At 44.9% G+C, this 25,217-nt stretch overlaps 2 protein-coding genes and 1 non-coding gene across 5 annotated transcripts in view; 2 read left to right on the top strand and 1 right to left on the bottom strand.

The window, feature by feature from the left end:
* Positions 1-7,851: 7,851 nt before the first annotated feature.
* HILPDA (hypoxia inducible lipid droplet associated) lies at positions 7,852-10,726 on the bottom strand. 2 transcript variants are annotated; one of them, XM_077994790.1, is made up of 2 exons: positions 10,652-10,726; positions 7,852-9,087 (listed from the first exon to the last, which is right to left on the bottom strand). In XM_077994790.1, exon 2 carries the CDS (start codon positions 9,017-9,019, stop codon positions 8,828-8,830), a length of 192 nt encoding a protein of 63 aa, XP_077850916.1. In that variant the 5' UTR covers positions 9,020-9,087; positions 10,652-10,726; the 3' UTR covers positions 7,852-8,827.
* A 90-nt stretch (positions 10,727-10,816) lies between these two features.
* Positions 10,817-25,217, top strand: part of IMPDH1 (inosine monophosphate dehydrogenase 1) — a 66,279-nt gene continuing 51,878 nt past the window's right edge. The window contains exons 1-2 of one of the 2 annotated variants that reach the window (XM_077997265.1): positions 10,817-10,921; positions 16,346-16,489. The gene's annotated coding sequence lies outside the window, so the exon portion shown is untranslated. Of the gene's footprint in view, positions 10,922-16,345; positions 16,490-25,217 lie in introns of those variants that run through there. The other variant, XM_077997264.1, reaches the window with a different exon arrangement.
* Positions 23,906-23,967, top strand: LOC114677211 (U7 small nuclear RNA). Its single transcript, XR_003728507.1, has one exon. It is a non-coding gene; the product is annotated as a U7 small nuclear RNA (small nuclear RNA).

The raw sequence follows: 25,217 nt of genomic DNA, 5'->3' as shown, positions 1-25,217 counted from the left end.
GCAAATTTCTGCAGCTGGCTTGAATTTCTCTTCAGAAAATGGAATTTTCTTTTCTATCACATTGCCAGGCTGCAAATTTTTCAAACTTTTATGCTCTTTTTCCCTTTTAAAAGTGAATGCTTTCAACAGCACCCAAGTCACCTCTTGAATGCTTTGCTGCTTAGAAATTTCTTCTGCCAGATACCCTAAATCACCTCTCTCAAGTTCAAAGTTCCACAAATCTCTAGGGCAGGGGCAAAATGCCTCCAGTTGCTTTGCTAAAACATAACAAGAGTTACCTTTGCTCCAGTTCCCAATAAGTTCCTCATCTCCATCTGAGACCACCTCAGCCTGCATCTTATTGTCCATATCACTATTAGCATTTTTGGCAAAGCCATTCAGCAAGTCTCTAGAAAGTTCCAAGTTTTTCCACATTTTCCTGTCTTCTTCTGAGCCCTCGAAACTGTCCCAACCTCTGCCTATTACCCGGTTCCAAAGTCGTTTCCACATTTTCGGGTATCTTTTCAGCAACACCCCACTCCTGGTACCAATTTACTGTATTAGTCCATTTTCATGCTGCTGATAAAGAGATACCTGAGATTGGGCAATTTACAAAGAAAAGAAGTTTAATTAAACTTACAGTTCCATGTGGCTGGGGAAGCCTCACAGTCATGACGGAAGGCAAGAAGGAGCGAGTCACATCTTACATGAATGGTAGCAGGCAAAAACAGAGATCTCATGCAGGGGAACTCCTCTTTTTAAAACCATCAGATCTCAGCTGGGTGCAGTGGCTCACGCCTGTAATCCCAGCACTTTGGGAGGCTGAGACAGGCAGATTATCTGAAGTCAGCACTTCAAGGCCAGCCTGGCCAACATGGTGAAACCCCCTCTCCACTAAAAATACAAAAATTAGCCAGGCATGGTGGCAGGCAACTGTAATCCCAACTATTTGGGAGGCTGAGACAGGAGAATTGTTTGAACCCGGGAGGCAGAGGCTGTAGTGAGCTGAGATTGTGCCACTTCACTCCAGCCCAGGTAACAGAGTGAGACTCTGTCTTGAAAAAAAAAAAAAACAAAAACATCAGATCTTGTGAGACTTATTTACTATCACGGGAACAGCACAGGAAAGAATTGATTGCCCCTATGATTCAATTACCTTCCACCACATCCCTCCCACAACACATAGGAATTCAAGGTGAGATTTGGGTGGGGACACAGCCAAACCATATCACAGAGGTTGCAGTGAGCTGAGATTGTACCACTGCACTCCAGCCTGGGTGACAGAGCAAGACTCCATCTCAAAATAAATGGATAAATAAATTCACAGTGCATTAATACTATATCAATGTCATAAACATACCCTGTTTGATATAAAAATATAATTGCTGATTCATCATTTGCAGATTTGTACTCTATTACTGTACTCATTTTTAAAAATCTTTGGTATTTCCATTTTTATAGTAACGAAAACCCAAATGGGAATATAATTGGCCCCAAATCTATCCTTCCTCTGTTCCTTTTTAACATTGTAATTAGTTCTCTTGTTTTGTTCTAAACTTTTAAAAATTAAAAATAAATAAAATTATAATTGGTACTCTGAGATGAATATGCAAAACTAAATAATTTTTAGACTCCTATATATTTGCCTTCTTGATTTGGTAAAGTTCTTGAAACTATTAAGGCCCCAGGAACATTTTATCTTCAGTAAATCTTGTTAGCCACGATTAAACCTCTCAAACTTTCTAGACAATATTACTTTAGGAAGATTTTCGAGTCACCCTTTTACTTCTCCCTAATGCATATTCATACATGTGCACAGGCAGACTTTAAGTGTTCTATCACATGAAATTCTGATTCCTCCCTTTCCACTCCAATTTAACACTGTATAACTGTGTTGGCCGTGATGTGTTATTCATTGTTTTATTGCAGAGGTTTGTATAATAAAGGCCTGTAAAACAGGTATCCTTTGATTATGCCCACATCCACCTCCATAGCAACAAAGACCCTTGTAAGTGACCTGAAAAGGAAAAGGCAACTGTGGTGGCCAGTCTCCAAGAGGACCCCAGTGATCATCACCTCCTGGTCTTTGGAGTAGTCTCCAAGTCCCTATCCATAACATATCAGGGTTGGTCTGTGTGACTGAAAGGATAAGGCACAAGTAGTGATATGTCCCTTCCAATATTAGGCTATAAAAGTCACTGCAGTTTTCATCTTGGTAGTTTTTTCTCTCTCCGTACCACCCCCACCCTGGCCCTCACCCCCACTATCATTCCACCCAAAGGGAAGCCATCTGCCATGTCATGAGCAGCCTTGTGGAGAGGTCCACATGGTGAAGAACTTAGGCCTCCAGCCAATAGCCATCCAGGAATGAAGGCCTGCCAACAGCCATGTGAGCTAACTTGGAAATGAATCCTCTAGCTGCTGATGAGACTTCAGATGACTGCAGTCCCAGGCCAACAGCTTGACTGCAACCTCATGAGAGGTTCTGGCTCAGAGCCGGAACCATGCAGCTAAGCCACTCCCAGATTCCTGACCATCAGCAACTGTATGAGACAATAATTGCTTGAAACTGCTAAGTTAAGGTATATTTGTTACACAACAATTGACAACTAATATACTAACCCCAACAAATATAGCCCACCACCACCACCAAGAAGAAATATCCAAAAAAGAAGGGAAAGTTTTACATAAAAAGGGAGAGGAAAGCAGGTTTCTTTTTGGTTACTGGGTAATAGTTTCCCTTTGAAGCACTTTTAGCACATTTCCAGCATGAATTATCTTGCCTTCTCTGTATTCTTCCATCCAATTATTAATTTCTATCACCTCTGGGCACCTAAGACCTATTAAATCCTGAGAACTTTATATAGTATTTCTTTATTTAACATTATATTTTGCTTATAAGTCTTATATGAATATAATGTTCTCCAAATTAGAATTCCTCAAATTACATTGGACTCCCTATTTTTATTAGTTATTTAATTCTGCAGGTTATAATGGTAAGTAAAAGAAAAAACAAAAAAAGGCCAAATTGCATTTATACTATTAAAACAATATAGAAATTCCTGGCTGGACGTGGTGGCTCATGTCTGCAATCCCAGCACTTTGGGAGGCTGAAGTGGGTGGATCACTTGAGGTCAGGAGTTCAAGACCAGCCTGGCCAACATGGTGAAACCCTGTCTCTACTAAAAATGCAAAAATTAGCCGGGCGTGGTGGCAGGTGCCTGTCGTCCCAGCTATTCAGGAGGCTGAGGCAGGAAAATCGCTTGAACCGGAAGGGTGGAGGTTGCAGTGAGCTGAAATGGCACCACTGCATTCTAGCCTGGGCAACAGAGCGAGGCACTGCCAAATAAATAAATAAATAAATAAATAAATAAATAAATAAATAAATAAATATCCCCATGCGTATGGACATGATCTAAAAGGAAATAGTAATAAAAACAATGTTCAAGTGATTATGAGTGATTAATTCGACATATTTTTGCCATATAAAGCAAATCAAGGGTGTAGGCATTGTCGGTGGTCTATGGGCAAGGCAGCATGCAAATATTCTAAGTAATACCCATTTTGAATTTTACATTGGGTTTCCTTTAGTTAAAAAAAAATAATAAAGGAAAGAAATCAAATTCCATGTTCCACCTAAGAATGTCCTGAGAGTGACAAAGCTCATTATTGACATGCTTTGTTGTACTACATTTCAGAGTCTTAGAAAAAGAAGAAAAAAAAGCATAAAGGAGGGAATGGGGCTGCATTCTGGGAATTGACTACTCATTAGCTCAGTAATACTTTCTAAGGTACCTATCATCTTGTGCCAATTTCCTCAGCAGTAAAAAGACTGGGCTAGACCAGCACTGTCTATTGCAGCAGCCACTAACCTACCACATGTGACTGGTGAGCATTTAAAATGTGACAAATCCAGGCCGGGTGTGGTGGCTCATGCCTGTAACCCCAGCACTTTGGAAGGCTGAGGCAGGCAGATCACATGAGGCCAAGAGTTCAAAACCAGCCTGGCAAACATGGTGAATCCCCATCTTTATCAAAAATAAAAAAATTAGCCCAGGGTGGTGGCGGGCACCAGTAATCCCAGCTACTCAGGAGGGTGATGCACAAGAATTGCTTGAACCCAGAGGCGGAGGGTGCAGTGAGCCAAGATTGCACCACTGCACTCCAGCATGGGCAACAGAGCAAGACTCTCAAAAAACAAACAAACAAACAAACAAACAAACAAACAAAAAACAGCACCACCAACAAAAACTAAAGAAAATGTGGCAAATCCAAGTAGAGACATATTGTAAATATAAAATGCCCACTAGTATACAAACTTAGTACTCCGAAAAAGTATTTAAAATATCTCATTAATAACACTTTGTTATATTTTGGAATGATATCTTGAATACATTGCATTAAATATGTTAAAAATGTCTGGTTTCTTTTTACTCTTTAATGTGGACACTAGAACATTTTAAATTATATATGTGGCTTGTATTATGTTTTTATTGGACAGTGCTGGGATAGATCTTATCTTCCAGCCCTTAACATTCTTATAGTTATCTTAAGCTTCAGAGGCACAGTCATTCAAGTTCAGAAAGCATTACACAGCATATAGTATATAAAATAGTTCCTTCTTTAGAGTCCACTAGGTGGCATTAGAGTTCAGGCCACAAGCTAGTAAGAGATTTAAAATTTGTACTTGCACTTTGAAAAATTATTTATTAATTATTATTTATTTATTTTGAGATGGAGTCTCACTCTGTCACCCAGGCTGGAGTGCAGTGGCACGATTTCGGCTCACTGCAACCTCTGCCTCCCAGGTTCAAGCAATTCTCCTGTCTCAGCCTCCCCAGTAGCTGGGACTACAGATGCCCACCACCATGCCCAGCTAATTTTTGTATTTTTAGTGGAGACGGGGTTTCACCATATTGGTCAGGCTGGTCTTGAAATCCTGATCTCAAATGATCTACCTGCCTCGGCCTCCCAAAGTGCTGGGATTACAGGTGTGAGCCACCATGCCCAGCCTTAATTTTTTAAGAGACAGGGTCTAGTTCTGTCACCTAGGCTGGAGCACAGTGGCATGATCATGGCTCACTGCAGCCTCAAACTCCTGGGCTCAAATGATCCTCCACTTCAGCCTCGTTGGTAGCTAGGACTACAGGCATGTGCCACTATGCACAGCTAACGTTTAAAAAAATGTTGGCGGGGGTGCTGGCAGGGTGCGGTGGCTCACACTTGTAATCCCAGCACTTTGGGAGGCCAAGGCGGGTGGATCACTTGAGTCCAGGGGTTTGAGGACAGTCTGGGCAACATGGTGAAACTCCATCTCTACAAAAAATACAAAAATTAGCTGGGCATGGTGGCGTGCACCTGTAGTTCCAGCTACTGGGGAGGCTGAGGCAGGAGACTTGCTTGAGCCCGGGAGATGGAGGTTGCAGTGAACCAAGATCCCACCACTGCACTCCAGCCTGGGCAACAGAAAGAGACCCTGAATGGAAAAAAAATTTTTTTAATTATTATTTTTTTAATAGAGACGGGGTCTTGCTCTGTTCCCCCAGGCTGGTCTTAAACTCCTGGGCTCAAGCAATCCTCCTGCCTCAGCCTCCCAAAGTGCTGGGGTTACAGGTATGAGCCACTGTGCCTGGCCTGTACTTGCAGTTTTGAGATGGAGTTTTGCTCTTGTTGCACAGGCTGGAGTGCAATGGCGCATCTCGGCTCACTGCAACCTCTGACCCCCAAATTTAAGTGATTCTCTTGCCTCAGCCCCCTGAGTAGCTGGGATTTCAGGCACCTGCCACCACGCCTGGCTAATTTTTTGTATTTTTAATAGAGATGGAGTTTCACCATGTTGACCAGGCTGGTCACAAACTCCTGACCTCAGGTGATCCGCCCGCCTAGGCCTCCCAAAGTGCTGGGATTACAGGTGTGAGCCACTGGGCCTGGCCTGTACTTGCAGTTTTCTAAATGAGCTGTGCATAGGCTCATCTCCATGCCTTTGCTCCCATTGTTCCCTCCACTGAGACACCTTTTCCTAAGTTGGCCAGCAGGCCTACAACCTACGCATTTTAAAAAATTGAGATCCTCTAAGAAGCTTTTCCTGAACATCCCTCTCCTGCCTACAAATAACTTTATGTACCCACTAGCCTGCATACATATTCCTATCACAAAACCATGACATGTTATTTGTTCACATGCTTTCCCCCCACTACCTCGTGTACATTTTGAGGCAGGTAGTGGTTGAGATCCTCTAAGAAGCCCTTCCTGAACACCCCCCTCCAGCCTACAAATAACTTTATGTACCCACTATCCTGTATACATATTTCTATCATAAAACCATGACACATTATTTGTTCACATGCTTTCCTCCCACGACCTTGTGTTCATGATGAGGGAGGTAGTGATGAGATATTAGCTGATGCCTGGCATCCAATTGGTGCTGTACACAATGTACCAGTCAGGATAGGTTAAGTTATACTTCAGTTAACAAAACCCCCAGATATCAGTAGCACAATTCCTGTGCTACGGTGCAGGTATCAGTCACCTTCCTGAAACAGGCCCAGTCCTTTTACTGGGCCTGTCAGATTGGACAGATTAAGGGCCCTGCGCCATGGCATCCTCATTCCAGGACCTACACTAATGAACAGTTCCATAGGAGGCATTGCTGGTCACTGCACAGAGGGAAAAAGAGGGCCCCGCAGATTTCTCCAGCACTGAAATGCTCTCACGTAGAAATAACGCAAGCCACTACCACTCACAGCTCATTGGCCAGAACTAATGACATGGCCCCATCCAACCACAAGGGGGTGGTGGCACACAGATCACTTCAATTAAACTAAACCACTTGGAGGAGAGACTTAAGGTATAGGCTCTTCAATTGAAGGTTCAAAAATACCCCAAATTAGAGGCATGAGAATAAGAAAACATATCAAATATAAGAAATACGACTAGAAGAGGGTAACTACTGGCGTATGAAACTCTGAAACCAGAGAGAAAAAGCCAAATATATTTTTGAGAGTAGTACTATGCTAACAAAGTAATAGTCATATAAACCCCGCGAGCCACAAGGGAACCAACTTACCATGTACCCAGAAGGTGGGAAACTGGAAATACTTGATAAATAACACTAGTGACAACCACAGTGCAATAAATGAAAATGATGCTTAGCCCACAGGCTTCTAGGATAGTGACACTTTAAGAACACTCAGGAAGCAAAACTGGCTTAACAGAAGACACTATACTCCATTGTTTCGTTTTAGCAAAAGTAAATCAAATTAATACAATGATGCACATGCCCAGATGGGAGTGTAACTATATTGTCACAGGCAGAGGAGTGAATACAACTGTACATGGGACAGGGAGTACAAGTGTGGTGGATATAAGAAAAAAACAAAACAAAACAAAAAATCCCTCCAACTTTGAGTAAAGGCCAAGTTGCTTAGATCTGGGAGGGCAGAAATAATCATCTGTGTGGTGTAGACACTTCACCAACTGACTTTGAGAACAATCCGAATTAAGCATACTTTTTGGTGGGTGAAACATGCTGAAGAGTACAGAAGAAAAAGCTCATAGCCTCCTGGACTGACAGTCCTCTTCGTCCCAGAGACTCAAGGAGAGGGACTGGAAGTGGTGATCACTTTTCTTCTTTACAGATCTAGTCATGACAGGCCTGCAATAGTCGTGGCCTAGGCTCACACAGCTGGTTGATACAGGGCAGACCCAACTGCCTCTGCCCCAACTTCAGAGGTCTATTGATAATTATGTTTTAAACAAAGTGATTTAAGCACTTTCCTGCTCCAAAGTATTGAGATGTTAAACCTCAGGTCTAGAAATTAAGATCCTCCCTACCACAAATTTCAAGAGCAGAAGTCAACATGACACACAGTAGAAATACATATTCCACTTTATTAATTAGAAAAAATCATTTAAGCCACATGGTGGCCACAATGTCCATAACTTGAGTAGGCTTTGGTATCCCACCTCCCACTTCAGACCAATACACACTATGTTGGAGGAAGGACTTTAAAATGTAAAACAATGAGAAATGGGCACTAAACACTCCATCCTCTCCCTCCCAAGACCCCACCCACACACCTCTTTAACTGCTATCCAAACATGGAGGAGCTCTTGTGGAAGAGAGGCTGAACACCAAATAATTGAGCATAAGACATTCAAGACTAAAGGAATCCCTGGCAGATGTTTAGGAAGCAGGGTTGAAAACATCACCATCTCCCAACAGTTGAAGTTGGGACATCTAAGAGATGTCAGAGCCATACTGCTGAGAAAAGCACAGCATACACCAGACCCTGGGGTAAGCTTCTGCGAGGTAAGGGCGAGATCAACCTATCTCACAGCCATAAGCAATCCATTCCCAGCAGTGCATTAAACAGTCCTTTTCTTTCTTTTTTTTTTTTTTTGAGATGGAGTCTTTTGCTCTGTGGCCCAGGCTGGGTATAGCAGTGCGATCTCAACTCACTGTAACCTCTGGCCCTGGGTTCAAGCAATTCTCCTGCCTCAGCCTCCCAAATAGCTGGGATTACAGGCCTCTGCCACCACACCCAGCTAACTTTTGTATTTTTAGTAGAGACGGGGTTTTGCCACGTTGGCGAGGCTGGTCTCGAACTCCTGACCTCAGGTGATCCACCCACCTCAGCCTCCCAAAGTGCTAGGATTACAGGCACGAGTGACCGGCCTAAACAGGCCTTGTCCAGGCAATGAGCATCCAGTTAGGCAGGTCCTTCAAGGCCTAGTAATAGTTAGTTCTCTGGTTACACTGGTGCTCCGCCTGCCTGCTAGGAATGGGATTCCCTTTTGGACATGTGTAGGTCAGTGTTCCAAAATATGGCCAGCACAGAAGGTCTTATCACATGCTTCTGGATGGATGGTCTGGAAGGCCCTTGGTGGGTTCTGTGTTGGCTAGTTGGCTTCTGGTGGTCCACGAGGTCCCAGGCGATGGGTTCTCTAGTAAGCCCTCTAGGGACTCCATCACTCTAACGAAGATGGAGAGTAGTGTCAGCACCACACCTAAGAGGTAAAGGTTCAACATATGCTTCATGGCTGAAAGGACCCTACTCTTCTGCAGAGAAGCACAGCTGCCTTCTCCTTCTGAAAGGCCTCTGAACCCTGAGGAAAAAGAGGAAAGGATTAATCTATAGCCTTTTGGGGGTATGCATGCATCCAGCCCTGACTCTTCTGTCCTCTCACGGGGCACAGGGACCAGGGGATGTTCTTGCACAGCAACTCTCCAAGAATATTTTACATTGCAAACTTCATGGCTACGGAGCCAGTCTTGCTTCTTGGACTAATTCAAGAACACTTCTTAAAACACTGACTTTCGGCCGGGCGCGGTGGCTCACGCCTGTAATCCCAGCACTTTGGAAGGCCGAGGCGGGCGGATCACAAGGTCAGGAGATCCAGACCATGGTGAAACCCCGTCTCTACTAAAAATAGAAAAAATTAGCCGGGCGCAGTGGCGGGCGCCTGTAGTCCCAGCTACTCGGGAGGCTGAGGCCGGAGAATGGCGTGAACCCGGGAGGCGGAGCTTGCAGTGAGCCGAGATTGCGCCACTGCACTCCAGCCTGGGCGACAGAGCGAGACTCCGTCTCAAAACAAACAAACAAACAAACAAACAAACAACACTGACTTTCTTAGGCCAGGAGCGGTGGCTCACGTCTGTAATCCCAGCACTTTGGGTGGATCACCTGAGGTCAGGAGTTCGAGACCAGCCTGACCAACATGGTGAAACCCTGTCTCTACTACAAATACAAAAATCAGCCGGGCGTGGTGGCACATGCCTGTAATCCCAGCTACTCGGGAGGCTGAGGCAGAATCGCTTGAACCCGGGAGGCAGAGGTTGCAGTGAGCCAAGATCGCGCCATTGCACTCCAGCCTGGGCGACAAAAGCGAAACTCCGTCTCAAAAACAAACTTTTACTTTCTTGAAAACTTTGTTCCTGCAAGGCACAACAATGCACAACCCCTGTGCTACAGTGCAGGTATCAGTCACTTTCCTGAAATAGGCCCAGTCCTTTTGCAGGGGGTGGTGGATAATGGGAAATATAAGAACATGCCCTAGAGAAAGCAATCTGCCTAGAGGTCTCTCCCACATCACAGATTGGAGTTAACTAAACTTTCTGCAAGTCCAAATAACTCTTCGAGGGTCCAATCTATCAAATTCATTTATTTAACAAACATACCATGAATATCTTCAATGTGTTAGGTACCCTGGAATATACTAGGGCCACATGGAAAACCTTATAGACAAAGGGTAGTTACCACGCGACACGCTAAGTGTTGGGACAGGAAGGAGATGGTGAAGGTGCTTTGGGAAGGCATGGCAGGGATGGCCTAACTCAGCACCGGTGGGCATGGGATGGGCCACGTGGATCCTAGTTAGCGCCACCTCAGGACAAAACAGGGCTGACGGCTGACTGGGGACCCCGGATGGCGGGGGGTGGGGGGCGAGGAGAGAGGCTCCCGGCGGCGCACCCCCAGCCCTGGAACGCGAGGCTGCTAGCCCAGTCAGCACTCTGGCGATGGGGGTGGGGAGCCGGGGAAGCCCGCGGGCCGCTCACCTCCGGAGGAAGAGCAGGGAGTGGGTCGCCGGCTGTAGCAGAAGGTCGTGCAAGAGTCGGGAGGAAAGTCGGTTACTAAGCAGCAGCGCAGAAGCTTCCCGCCACAAAACTCACTGGAGACAAAAGCGCGGTCACCCGCAGAGCGCCGAGCAAAGCCACCAAGCCTCCGCCCCTTATAGCCGTGGGCCCGCCCCCGGAGGGCACGCGCAAGCGCACTGGAGGCCGCACGCACGCGCCGGGACGCACACGCCGGGACGCACGTCCGCGGCCCCGCCCCGCGGGCGAAGGGGTTTCGGGACTGTCCAAGGTGCTCTCCCGCGGAGCTGTTTCCAAAAGTACACGTCGTGCGGTTTTGAGTCATTGTGTTCTGGAGTGAGACGAGGCGTATGTATTAATCTCGACTAGCATCTCTGCTGTAGAAAACATTTGAAGGAGTCAGAGAGCACATATCCCTCGTCCCCAGTAGGTGAAAATCACCGACGGCCTTCGTGTAGGTGAAGCCCTGCAGTGGAGGGTGGGTTCTTCCCCAGAGATTTCGGCAAGCGCTAAATTGTCAGAGGGCACCAGACCCCTACCCACTCGTTATTTTCTTCAAAGACTGAAGAGCGGGTTTTGTTTCACTTCATAGACGTACCAAGATTCCAAATCCCGAGTTTCGGTTGCCATCGGTATCGCTGGAATGATGAGGCCCTTGTGCACCACATTAAGCTCTGCAAGCTCTACTTCCTATGAGAGTTTGTCGTGTCGTTTAAGAAAACGTGAAATACTCCTGGCCCTGGTGTGGGATCCTAACTGCATATGGGCAAGTCACTTGATATTTAAATGGGCCTCAGTTTTCTCATCTATAATGAAGACATTGGCCACTTTTTTCTTCTTTGTTTTTCTCCTTTTTTTTTTTTTTTCCTTGTTGTGTTGCCCAGGCTGGTCTCGAACTCCTGATCTCAAGCCATCCTCCAACCTCGGCCTCCCAAAGTGCTGGGGCTACAGGCGTGAGTCACTGCGCCCGACCGCTAGATGATTTTTAAGGGTGCTTTCGGCTTGAACTAAAGAACCAGGAGGTCACAGACCAGGCTTATGCCCAGATTTGGGGGCTGGGCTGCCTTACTAAGCACCCCCCACCCACTCAGCCAAGACTGTGCGGTCTGTCTTGAGAGCACGCAACCGGGGATCTCCGAGAGTCCCGGAGAGACACTGGGAATGGGGAGGACCCCCGGGAAGGGATGTACAGGCCGCGGAAAGGAAGGCCACTGGTGGCTTTACAACTGGCGGTTCCGTGTACCCGGGTCAAGTTCCCGTGCCGGATGGGAAAGAACCCTGTGACTTTCCACATCTCAGCGAGCTCGGCAGGCTCTGCTGAACAAGAGCTGTTGGACGGGAAGGGAGGAGCCAATCCCCACTGCGACCTTTCCCCTCCTTTCCTGGCTGGCTGGCTGTGGTCTCTCGGGAATGAGGGGGTGGGGAAGCCGGGAAAGCAGAAGGTTGGGGCTGGAGGCCTGCTGGCGGGCAGGCAGACATTTGGAACCAACTTTCCTGCTCAGTCCGCAGAACTTTTGGTCCTTCGCTATACCAGAGTTTCGTCTGTTTTTTTGCTTGACTCTGTGACCCTTCTCTCACACTGTTATTAAATAGGTCTCAAGCTGCGAAATCAGTGCCAGATCCAAACGCCACTACTTTGCCAGGTGAAGGCCTTGGGCGAACCCTTTAACCTTCTTGTAATTTGGTTTCCTCAGCTGTTATGTGAGATCATAACAGTCTTAGCCTGGATATTAAATGAATTAATCCATATAAAGCACTTAGAACAATGCCTGGCACATAGAAAACATTCCATGAGTGTTAGCATTATCTGTATCATCAACTACAAAATTCCCAGTGAGGGGTTTTGCTCATTCATTAGCAGCGTAGGCTTGGTGAATGAATGTGAGAATTCTACAATGACCCTTTGGCTTCTACTTAGTTTGAATTCTAAATTTATACTTCACACAGCTGGAAGAAGGGATGGGCACCTCTCCAACAATTCTTTCTCCCCATATTCACTGCCACTGTCTAAAGGTCATGCCAGTTGGAAATAAGAAGAGTTTGGGTGAGGGCAGCTCTATGCTTTTCCATCTGTCAGCTACAAATATAGCTAACTGCATCAGGATTTAGTCCTGCTTTCAACACCTTGGCCAGGCTAACTGACCCCTTTGAATTTTAGTTTCTTAATCTGTAAAATGAGGAAAATAATTGTGAAACAGGGTTGTTGTGAGGCTTGGAAATAATGCACATAAAGAGTATGTCATGTATGCTCAATAAATAGTAGCTATTATTTTGCTAAAAAGTGTAAAGCCAGATTCTTGTTGTAAATAAGCTTGTCACCTGGTTGAGTAAACAAGACCTGAATAAGAGAAGATAACTAACAACCCAAGGCAGTGTGGGGTAGAGCTTAGAAGTAAGTACCTAACTAGGGTAGTAATGTTTTGCTTGGGGAACTGGGATTTTAACATTCACTATGGTTATTTAAAAAAAAAAAAAAAAAAGAGCCGAGCATGGTGGCTCACGCCTGTAATCCCAGCACTTTGAGAGGCTGAGGCAGGCAGATCGCCTGATGTCGTGAGTTCGAGACCAGGCTGACCAACATGGAGAAACCTCATCTCCACTAAAAATATAAAATTAGCCAGGCATGGTGGGACATGCCTGTAATCCCAGCTACTCGGGAGGCCAAGGCAGGAGAATCACCTGAACCTGGGAGGCAGAGGTTGCACTGAGCCGTGATCAAGCCATTGCACTCCAGCCTGGGCAACAAGAGCAAAACTCCGTCTCAAAAAAAAAAAAAAAAAAGACAGTGGAAACAAAATAATCATTCTTCAAGTAACTGATATGTGCTGAACATTTTGCTAAATGCTTTACATGTATTATTTAATTTTTCTTTTTCTTTTTTTTTTTTTTTTTTGAGTCTCGCTCTGCCGCCCAGGCTGGAGCGCAGTGGCACGATCTTGGCTCAATGCAATCTCTGCCTCCCAGGTTCATGCCATTCTCCTGCCTCAGCCTCCCGAGTAGCTGGGACTATAGGCGCTCGCCACCATACCCGGCTAATTTTTTGTATTCTTTAGTAGAGACGGGTGTCACTGTGTTAGCCAGGATGGTCTCGATCTCCTGACCTCGTAATCCATCCGCCTCGGCTTCCCAAAGTGCTAGGATTACAGGCGTGAGCCACCACTCCCGGCCTATTTAATTTTTCTAATGATGCTATGAGGTAGGTATTATTGCCTCTCTTCTTTATTTGTTGTTGTTATTGTTGTTGAGAAAGGGTCTTACTCTGTTTTCCAGACTGGAGTATAGTGGCATGATCACTGCTCACTGCAGCCTTGACTTACTGGGCTCAAGCTATCCTCCCATCTCAGCCTCCTGAGTAGCTGGGACTACAGGCAAACATCACCACACCCAGCTATTTTATTTATTTATTTATTTAGTTAGTTAGTTATTTATTTCGCTCGTTCTTTCTTTCTCTCTCTCTCTTTTCCTTTCTTTTCTTTCCTTTTTTTCTTTCTTTTTTTTTGTAGAGATGGGGTCTCTCCATGCTGCCCTGACTGGCCTCAAACTCATGAGCTCTAGCAGTCCTCCCACCTCAGCCTCCCAAAGTGCTGGGATTACAGGTGTGAGCCACCGTACCCAACCTTCTTTATTTGTTAACTATGCTTTTTCCTCCAGAGGAAGAAAAGACTTTCTTCACCTAGTCTTTTACTCATCTTTCACATCTCAATTCAAACATTGAATTGCTGACCCTCAGGCCCTGTTCCAGGCTCCAGTGGCATGATAGACATTTCTCTCCCAATGTGTTACTTTGGCCTTAGTTGTATTAATGTCTGCATCCCTTCAAAAGCCTGAAAAGTCAGTGAAAGGAGTGTTTGGTCTGATTTTGTTTCCATTCCATCTCCAGCAGCTAGCATGAAATAGTAGGCTTTTGATAAATATTTATTGATTGAAGGAATAAATGAATGAATATTTTACCCAGTATCTTCAGTGAGTACCCATTGTTTCACCAAGGAAAGGTAGATAAGGGCCCCAAGACAAGCCATTTTCAGGCTCTACCTCCTCCTTGGAACTGCAACCAAGGAAAGCTTTTTATAAGCTGCCCTTTCCCCAAAGCCCCTAAAAAGAAGTGATTCTGAAGTCAACCCACACAAGAGTACCATACTAAGAACACAAGTATTTTCACAAATTTGATCTTATCATCCAGTGGTCATTTAAAGAACATGTACTTACATTTCTGGTAAGTATAAACTGGTACATTCTGTATGGAAATCAATTTGTCAGTAATTGTAATTCCCTGACCCCCGCTTTTTTTTAAAAAACACCTCAAGACCATTGAGGTGTTAAAAAAGACCACTGAGTACCATTTGGCAATATCTGTAAAAATAAAAGCATACACATGCCCTTTAGCCCAGAATTCCATTTTTAGGATTTATCCTTACAGACAGACTTCCACATGTAGAGAATGGAGTATGTAAAGGTAGTTGTTACAGCACAGTTTGTGATAGTAAAAGAATGGAAAAAACAGCCCATCGATAGAGAACTGGTTAAATAAAAGATGGTGCATTCAGACAGCGAATTACCATAAAGCCAGAAAAAAGAGAGTAAGTTCTGTACTTATTGACAAGATCTCTACAATATATTGTTAAATGAAAAGGGTATATAGTATGTGTACGGTATGCTACAGTTTATGTTAAAATGAACATAAAAAATAGAATACAATGAGACACCACCTCACACTCACTAGGATGGCTATAACACAAACAAGCAAAAAAACCCAGAAAAGAACAAATGTTGATGAAAATGTAGAGAAAATAGAACCCTCATGTGTTGCTGTTAGAATGTAAAATAGTGCAGCTGCTTTAGAATAGTTCCTCAAAAAGTTAAACATAGAATTACCATATGATCCAGCAATTTCGCTCCTAAATATATATCCAAGTGAACTGAAGATGTATGTTCACACACAAATGCTTATACACAAATGTTCATAGCAGCATTATTCATAATAACCAAAAAAGTAGAAACAACCCAAATATCCATCAACTGACTAAAGGATAAACAAAATGTGATACAATGGAATATTATTCAGCCATAAAAAATGAAGTATTGACACATGCTATAATATGGATGCACCTGAACACATTATGCTAAGTGAAAGAAACCAGAAACAAAAGGGCACATATTGTATGATTCCACTTATGTGAAATGTCAGAATAGGCAAATCCAGGGCCGGGCATAGTGGCTCCCACCTGTAATCCCAGCACTTTGAGGATCCCAGCACAGAGACCGAGGTGAGCAGATCACTGGAGGTGAGGAGTTTGAGACCAGCCTGCCAACATGGTGAAACCCTGCCTCTACAAAAAAAAACAAAAATTAGCTGGGTATGATGGTGCTGACCTGTAGTCCCACCTACTCGGGAAGCTGAGACAGGAAAATTGCTTGAACCCAGGAGGCAGAGGTTGCAGTGAGCTGAGATCACACCACTGTACTCCAGCCTGGACAACAGAGTGAGACTGTCTCAAAAAAAAAAAAAAAAAAAAAGGCAAATCCACAGAGACAGAAAGTAGGTAAGTGGTTGCCAGGGGCTGGTGGAGAGGGGACTGGGGAATGACTGCTAGTAGGTACAGGGTGGTTTTTTTTGGTGTGTGGGCTGTTGATGAAATGTTCTAAAATTAGACAGTGCTGACAGTTATACAGTTATACAAGTCTGTGAATATACTTAACCATTAACTTGCATACTTTAAAATGGTGGATTCTGATATGTGAACTTTATCTAAATAAAGTCATTTTTTTTTAAAGGAGGGCAAGTTGAAGACATCTTCAGATGACAAACAAAAGCAGAGTTAGCTGCCATAGGCCCTTACCATGGAAACTACTGAAGAATGAACCTAAGACACAAGAAAACTGAACCCAAAAGGAAATAGGGAAATGCAAGAAAAAATGGTAAGGAAATATTTACAAAACATATGGATGTATCTAAACAAATTATGACTATGCAAAACTATTTTTAGTAATAATGGTTGATTTGGAAAAGTAACAATAACAAGATAAACTTAAAAATTGGTAAACATTTCAGATGGGAACAGTGAGCAAAGATAAAATTTAGTATGTTTTTATTTGGAAGGAAAGTAAATATTGATTAATTTTAGACTTTTTTTTTTTTTTTTTTGAGACAGAGTCTTGCTCTATTGCCCAGGCTGTAGTATAGTGGTATGATCTTAGCTCACTGCAACCTCCACCTCCTAGGTTCAAGCAATCCTCCTGCCTCAGTCCCCCTAGTAGCTGGGATTACAGGCATGTGCCACCATGCTCAGCTAACTTTTATATATATATTTTTAGTAGAAACAGGGTTTCACCACGTTGGCCAGGCTAGTCTTAAACTCCCGGCCTCAGGTGATCCATCCGCCTCAGCCTCCCAAAGTGCTGGGATTACAGGTGTGAGCCACCACGCCTGGCCTTTTTTTTTTTTGAGACAGAGTCTTGGTCTTGTCACCCAGGCTGGAATGCAGTGGTGCAATCTCGGCTCACTGCAACCTCTGCCTCCCAGGTTCAAGTGATTCTCCTGCCTCAGCCGCCCGAGTAGCTGGGATTACAGGCGCCTACCACCACGCCCAGCTAAATTTTGTATTCTTAGTAGAGTTGAGGTTTCACCATGTTGGCCAGGCTGCTCCCAAACTCCTGACCTCAAGTGATCTACTTGAAGTGATCCACTGCCTCAGCCTCACAAAGTGCTGGGATTACAGGTGTAAGCCACCATGCCCAGCCAATTTTAGACTTTTAAGTCCGTATATTAAAATGTTAAGAGTTGGTTGGGCGCAGTGGCTCACACCTATAATCCCAGAACTTTGGTAGGCCAAGGCGGGTGGATTAGTTGAGGTCAGGAGTTCAAGACCAACCTTATTAAATAAATAAATAAATAAATACATTTATATTTATTATTATTATTATTTTTTTTGAGGCAGAGTCTCACTCTGTCACCCAGGCTGGAGTGCAGTGGTGTGATCTCAGCTCATTGCAACTTCCGCCTCCCGGGTTCAAGCGATTCTCCTGCCTCAACCTCCTGAGTAGCTGATTTACAGGTGCCAGCCACCACACCCAGCTAATTTTTGTATTTTTTTTTAGTAGAGATGGGGTTTTACCATGTTGGCCAGGCTGGTCTCAAACTCCTGACCTCAGGTGATCCACCTGCCTCAGCCTCCCAAAGTGCTGAGATTACAGGCATGAGCCACCGCGCCTGGCCAAAAAAAATTAAAATGTTAAGGGTAGCTCTTCCTCTTCCTTCCCTTCCTGTACAATTCAGTCTTCAAGCCATTAGGTAAAATAGTACGAAGTGTCTACAATGAAGAGGAGAACCGGTGGCCCAGAGCAGAATGTCACTTTTATTCACTATTATGTCCTCAGTGTCTGAAACATGTTCACTCAATATTTGGCTTGCTTTGTCACTTCCTTCTGGACTCTGATCAAATGTCGTTTCTCAGGGAGGCTTTCCTAATCATTTCATGTACAGCAACACTCAACACCTACTCTTCTCCTTTACCCTGTTTTATTTTTTCTTCATAGTACTCAACACTATTTTATATTTATTTGTTGATTATCTGTCTTCCTCTGCTAGAATGTAGCTCCTTGAGAACAAGGACTCAGACTATTGTGTCAATTACTGTGTTCCTAAACCCAGAACAGTGCCTTCCATGTAGTACATGCTCAACAAATATTGTTGAATGAATGAATCATGTTTGTGTATCTGAGATATTTTATAACTGAAAGGAACATGCCAAGCATGGTGGCTGATGCCTGTAATCTCAGCACTTCGGGACGCTGATGTGGGAGCATTGCTTGAGCCCAAGAGTTCAAGACCAGCCTAGGCAACATGACAAAACCCCGTCTCAAAAAAAATTAATAATAATAATGGAGCAGCTGATCAATTTCTAATTCTATTTATTGATGTTTGTTGCACAGCATTTTTACAATGATCATCTCTGGGTGATATGATAATGAACTCCTTTTTCCCTCCTATTTTCTCCCATGTGCATCTGTTACTTTTACCATCAGAGAAAAAAATTAAAATTTACTAACATTTTGTAAATTTACAGCTTGAGCAACATGGTGACAATGAAGGGAAAACAAACCCAGGAGTTTGGATGGGGAAATTGGGTCAAGAGCTTGGAGCAGCTAGTGGGAAGTGGGAGTGGAGTGGGAGGGCCTGGCAGTATGGCACCAGAGGAAGGTGCCCACAGAGAGTTGGCCCTGGAAAATGGGCAGAGGGCAAACAAGGCAAGCAGTGACTTCTTCACCTCCCACCTGAGCCAGCAACCTAAATTCTGAGTCTGGTTGTGGCACTGACTAACAACTCACCTGGGGCCAGTCACTTCTTCAGGCCTCAGTTTCCTCATCTGTGAAGCACAGGGCTGAGGGAGACAAGCTGTCTCTCTCAGAGCCTTTCTACCTAAGAGGTGGGTGGTCCTAGAACCTGCACTGAGAAGCTGTGGTATGGGTGGCGGACTCCCACCAACACAGCAGGCCTCTGCTCTCAAGCTCTGTTTGGGAAATACTGGATGAACAATGTGGAATAGGAGAAAAACAGTATTCAAAACTATATGGGCCCTTTAAGTTAACCATGATAAATACATAGAGAGAGAGAGAGAGAGAGACTGACAGTATATCTACTCTTAAATAGTAACATTTTTTACCGGGCAGGGTCCTCTTATTCTTTAGTCACAATAAGCACAGTTCCTGGGGCCTATAGACTTTTCAAGGACTCTCAAACATATTTGAGATATAGAAAACAAAATATATTGACTTCCAAAAAATTTAAATGACAAAACTAAAATTCACAAACATTTAATCAAAGGTCTGCAAAATATATGTTAACTAGACAGTTTCTTTTTTTTTTTTTTTTGAGACTGAGTTTCGCCTAGGGTCACCCAGGCTGGAGTGCAGTGGCACGATCGCGACTCACTGCAACCTCCACCTCCCAGGTTAAAGCAATTCTCCTGCCTCAGCCTCTTGAGTAGCTGGGATTACAGCTGCCTATCACCACGTCTGGCTAATTTTTTTGTATTTTTAGTAGAGATGGGATTTCACCATGTTGGCCAGGCTGGTTTTGAACTCTTGGCCTCAAGTGATCCACCCGCCTCAGCCTCCCAAAGTGCAAGGATTACAGGCATGAGCCACCGCGCCTGGCTAACTAGACAGTTTCAACTAGCATAGTAACTTCAGATGTGAGATGTGGGCTCATCTTAACATGATGGAGTATCCTATAGAAGGCATATCTGGGGCCTGTGGAAGTAAAGTGAGAATGGGGTGGATTATGGAGGTTTGATAGTTTCCTGAGTTTCAGTTTTTCTGCTATGAGCATGTATTATGAGAAGAATAAAAAGTATTCAATGAATGTTTTGAAAAAGTATGTAAATAAAAAAACCTTAGGAAAGATTTGGGGTGAAGAAGTCCCTATTTTCTCATCTCAATAAAGGCTTGGGGACAGTCCTCTGTCTTATGGAGTTAATTAGAATCAAAAAGGAAACTCACTGGAGACATGTATTTAAGAGTTTACTCATTCTGTGCTGTTCTCCAAGTTATTTCCATTTAGCAGTTTAGGATAAATCTGTGTATTGACACGTTGCTCTCTTTTTCCTTCATGGAACCATAAAATCATTGAATGTTAGAACATAGAGGGAGCTTTCCTCCTTGCTGTCACCTTCTCTTGGCGGTCACAGTGGGCTCTCTGAGCATAGGAGAGCCCAGGTTAGCCTCAAAAGGGCCAGGCTCAAATGAGCTCCATTGCTGCCTGGTAGATGGCGGAGGTGCTACCAGAGGAGACAGGTGTCTTGCTCCTGGCAGGGAGGCAGAGTCCGAGTCTATGGGTTGGGAGACAATGGGGTTCTCCTGGTGTCTATGCTGTTGTCATTCACAATTACAACAGCTGCTCTTCCCTCTGCTGCATGTGTTCACTGACACATGCCCTACCTTTACACACATGTGTGTGCACATGGGCACATTTTCTCTCCGCCTAGACAGCTGGCACCTCTCCCCCAGACACAGATGCCCAGACATTTCTGCCGCCAGCCAACTCACTCCGTGGCTCTGCTCCAACTCGGCTAGAGCAGGGCAGGGGGCTGTTCCTGCTGCCTCTTATCTTAGCCAAGAAGGACAGTGGCTGTTGTCGGGAGAGGGGGTAATGAGCGGTAGAGGACAACTGGTCTTTGAGGAGACTCCCACCCTTTTTTCCTTCTCCCAGTGACCCCTCCTCCTTTGGCTAAAGGACTGGAGAAAAAGCTGTCCAGGGCCAGGCGCAGTGGCTCAAGCCTGTAATCCCAGCACTTTGGGAGGCCGAGATGGGCGGATCACAAGGTCAGGAGATCGAGACCATCCTGACTAACCTGGTGAAACCCCGTCTCTACTAAAAAATACAAAAAACTAGTCGGGTGAGGTGGCGGGTGCCTATAGTCCCAGCTACTCGGGAGGCTGAGGCAGGAGAATGGCGTAAAGCCGAAAGGCGGAGCTTGCAGTGAGCTGAGATCCGGCCACTGCACTCCAGTTTGGGTGAGAGAGCGAGACTCCGTCTCAAAAGAAAAAAAAAAAAGAAAAAGCTGTCCAGTCAGAATCCCTCCTGTCAACGATGAAGGCCCAAAGCCCTACCCACACCAAACCCCTCAGCCCCTCGCCTAACAGATCCTGAAAGTCAGCTATAACTGTTGGTGTCTCAGGCTCCCAGCTTTCCCATTTGACCCTGAAAACCTCCCCAGTCCCCCATCCTGGATTCTTTTGCATGTTGGAGAATCACATGCTGATACGGCGTTCAATGTTTATACCTCTCAGTTTATAAGCATGTTCCGTCTAGAGAATGTCTTGTGTATTTTCTTAAAAGTTCTTACCAGGGACTCCAGAGGGGGTCCCTTTTGAAAAACTACTCACTGAGTGCAGTGTTCACTGTTTGGGTGATGGGTTCACTAGAAACCCGTTATGCAATATACTCGTGTAACAAATCTGCACATGTGCCCACTGAATCCAAAATAATTTTTTATTTTTTTTCGAAACGGAGTCTTGCTCTGTCACCCAGGCTGCAGTGCAGTGGTGTGATCTTGGCTCACTACAACCTGTGCCTCCTGGGTTCAAGTGATTCTTCTGCCTCAGCCTCCTGAGTAGCTGTGGTTACAGGAACCTGCCACCATGCCTGGCTGATTTTTATATTTTTAGTAGAGACAGGGTTTTGCCATGTTGGCCAGGCTGATCTCAAACTCCTGAATTCAAGTGATCCACCCGCCTTGGCCTCCCAAAGTGTTGGGATTACAGGTGTGAGCCACCGCACTCGGCCAAAATAAAATTTTAAAAATGTATTGTAAGCATCATCCTTATTCATTGATCGTCTCTGTTAATTAATTATTTCCTTTAACTTTGAGAGGGTTGTTTTAAGATTTAAATATATATTTGCTTCTCAGTCTGTGCCTTGTGCAAACTAGATGCTCAGTTGTTATCAGTGGACCAATCTATTACTCACATGCACTAAAGATCAGTAAACCAGGCTGGGTGCAGTGGCTCACGCCTGTAATCCCAGCACTTTGGGAGGCCAAGGCAGTTGGATTACCTGAGGTCAGGAGCTTGAGACCAGCGTGGCCAACATAGTGAAACCCCATCTCTAGTAAAAATACAAAAATTAGCTGGGTGTGGTGGCACACGCTTGTAGTCCCAGCTACTCGGGAGGCTGAGGCAGGAGAATCACTTGAACCTGGGAGACAGAGGTTGCAGTGAGCTGAGGTTGCGCCACTGCACTCCAGCCTGGGTGACAGAGCGAGACTCTGTCTCAAAAAAATAAAAAAAAAAATCAGTAAGCCAACCCCACCCCTGAGCTAACTAAATTCTCCAGCTAGACTGAACCTGCCTATCCCACCTATATCATCAAATTCAGCCTCAGCCACTGCCCAGCCTGGGGCATTGGGCAAACTTCTTCGCTTCTCCAGCCTTAGGATCCTTGTGAAAACAGACTGAGCTTGATAATGGCTCCAAGCATTCCTTATAGCTGATTAGATTCTATAACTAAGTGCTTCTATAGAGTCTTTGTAGCCTCGGTTCCTCAGCCTTCTGGAATTAAATCACCATTGTCCCTTGCCACTTCTCTATCTGTACAACAGGGAGAAATCAGGGAGAAGGAGGAATAGAGGGATGTGGAGAATCTTCCTTCATAGCAAGGAAAATGAGCAGCTTGGGTACTAGCTCTAAAAGGGAGTTCTACCCAAAATAAGGAGCTCAGTGCATCATGGGATATATACTGCCCGAGGGGCTCTGAGTATGTAAATCAGGACAGGTATGTGTATATTAGGGCAAATGTGTGTACCCTAGGAACCTTTGCACCTGTCAGTGACCTCAGGCCTGTTGATGTTCTCATTGTTCATGTGACTCCTAGTACCCCCAGGGCCTGGGCCTGGTTGTCCGCTGCTTTCACAGCCTCCTGGGGTAGGTCTGTGAGTCAGGAGGCATGTGACTCTTGGTGGTTTTGTGTACCTGAGACTGTGTGTTGGCCTCATCACTGCAGGAAGTTCAGGTTCTTTGGTTGGCTTAGTGAATTACCCAGGAAACAGTAGACATGGTCTGGCTGAGCTCCCCTATGTTTTCCAAGCCAAGGAAGGAGGGAAATGCCCTTCCTGCCCTCCTAAAAGTCAGCATACTCTTCCCACAAAGGGGGCACACTATGAAAAGCCACCCTTGTCTCCTGAGGATGAGGCTTCACTTATGAGGCCCCTAGGGGGAAGTGTGTAAAGCCAAAGTCATTCCAAGATCTGGAGACAGGGCAAAGGCCGGTAACCAAGCATAGTAACCAGGCCTGCAGTTGGCTAAGCCCCAGAGTCACATCACCTGGAAAAGCTATTTTTATGTGCCAGACAAGACTGAGAAGTTGCCGCTGTCATCAGAGCCCAGGTTTCCCCTAACTTTGTCCCAGAGGCTGGGCGACTGTGACCCACCCATCAGGGAAGAACAGAGAGCTGGCCTTGCTCCAGGTAGGCCCTTTCCCTTCTCCTCCTCCTCTGGCTCTCTCCCCAACTCTGCTGTTGGGAGACTGCTGTCTACCTGTAGAGTTGGATATCCTCCTCAAAGGGTAGCTTCCCAGCAAAGCCACATTCCTACTTCCAAAGCAGGGAACTCACCAGTGTATACTTCCGGATTTTCCTGTCTACTTTCCCTAACTTGGGACATCTGATCGTTCTGCCAGGCCATGCAGCAGCTCCTTTCCTGTCCTCCTGTGCATCTGAAAAAGGCTTAAGCCAGCTCTGCAGCTGAGCCCTTTGCATTTTCTAAGTCCCCCTTCACATACCTGAGGTCTGCTTGTCTTCATATGGTCCCCAATGTACTCTTGGAAAATTAATATGTTAGTGTTACAGCTCTTTGAGAATTTGTCTAGCAGGTCTTTGGGTCTTCACTGGAAAGCCCCTTAAAAAAATTAACATGTTAAATTCCAGGAAAGGCATCTCTCTATTAGCCCCCAATTATTCTTTCATTTATTCATTCTGCATTTATTTAGCATTATCATTTTTCTATTGAAGATTTCATGCTTTTCTTATCTATTTCCCAAGTTCCTAATATATTAAGAAATTGAGGCCGGGCGCGGTGGCTCACGCCTGTAATCCCAGCACTTTGGGAGGCCGAGGTGAGTGGATCACGAGGTCAGGAGTTCAAGACCAGCCTGGCCAAGATGGTGAAACCCTGTCTCTACTAAAAATACAAAAAAATTAGCCAGGCGTGGTGGCACACGCCTGTAATGCCAGCTACTCCAGAGGCTGAGGCAGAGAATTGCTTAAAACTTGGAGGGGCAGAGGTTGCCGTGAGCCAAGATCGCACCACTGCACTCCAGCCTGGGCAACACAGCAAGACTCCATCTCAAAAAAAAAAAAAAAAAGAAAGAAATTGAGACCTTGTTATTGTACTTACGAAAATATTTCCCTGCCTATTTGCTTTTAGTTTTTTTGTTTTGTTTTGTTTTGTTTTGTTTTTCTTTGAGACAGAGTCTCACTTTGTCGCCCAGGCTAGAGTGCAGTGGCATGATCTCAGCTCACTGCAACCTCTGCCTCCTGGGTTCAAGCAATTCTCCTGTCTCAGCCTCCTGAGTAGCTGGGAGTGCAGGTGAGTGCCATGATGCCAGCCAATTTTTGTATTTTTAGTAGAGATGGGGTTTCACCATGCCAGGCTGGTCTCAAACTCCTGACCTCAAGTGATCCATCTGCCTTGGCCTCCCAAAGTGTTGGGATTACAGGCGTGAGCCACCATGCCCGGCTGCTTTTAGTTTTTTGTAAATAATTTTTACTATTTAGTAGTAGAGATTGGGTCTTGCTATGTTACCCAGACTGGTCTTGAATTCCTGGGTTCAAGCAGTCCTCCTGCCTCAGCCTCCCAAAGTGCTGGGATTACAGGCACGAGCCACAACACCTGGCCTATTTGCTTTCAATTTTGTTTATGACTATTTTCTTCTTTTTCACAGTCATTTATTCAACAACTATTGATTAAATGTCAACTATGAAAAACCCACTGGGCAAGGCATTTTGGAAACTGAACTTCTTGCCTTTAGGACACTTATTCCCTCCTACCTCTTAATTATTTAACTGATAGATCTGAAAGCTTGATAGTATCATCACACCCTTAGATGACAAGGCTTTGGGCCTTATCACTCAAATCACTTAAGTTTATA

The sequence above is a fragment of the Macaca mulatta genome, chromosome 3, assembly GCF_049350105.2.
Source record: "Macaca mulatta isolate MMU2019108-1 chromosome 3, T2T-MMU8v2.0, whole genome shotgun sequence".
Classification (NCBI taxonomy): domain Eukaryota; kingdom Metazoa; phylum Chordata; class Mammalia; order Primates; family Cercopithecidae; genus Macaca; species Macaca mulatta.
The sequence above is the reverse complement of the archived record's forward strand: the minus strand, read 5'-3'. Positions and strand labels throughout refer to the sequence as shown.

What these genes read in the sequence shown, in the direction of transcription:
- HILPDA (XM_077994790.1), bottom strand. Translation starts at nt 9,019, where the DNA reads ATGAAGCATATGTTGAACCTTTACCTCTTAGGTGTGGTGCTGACACTA.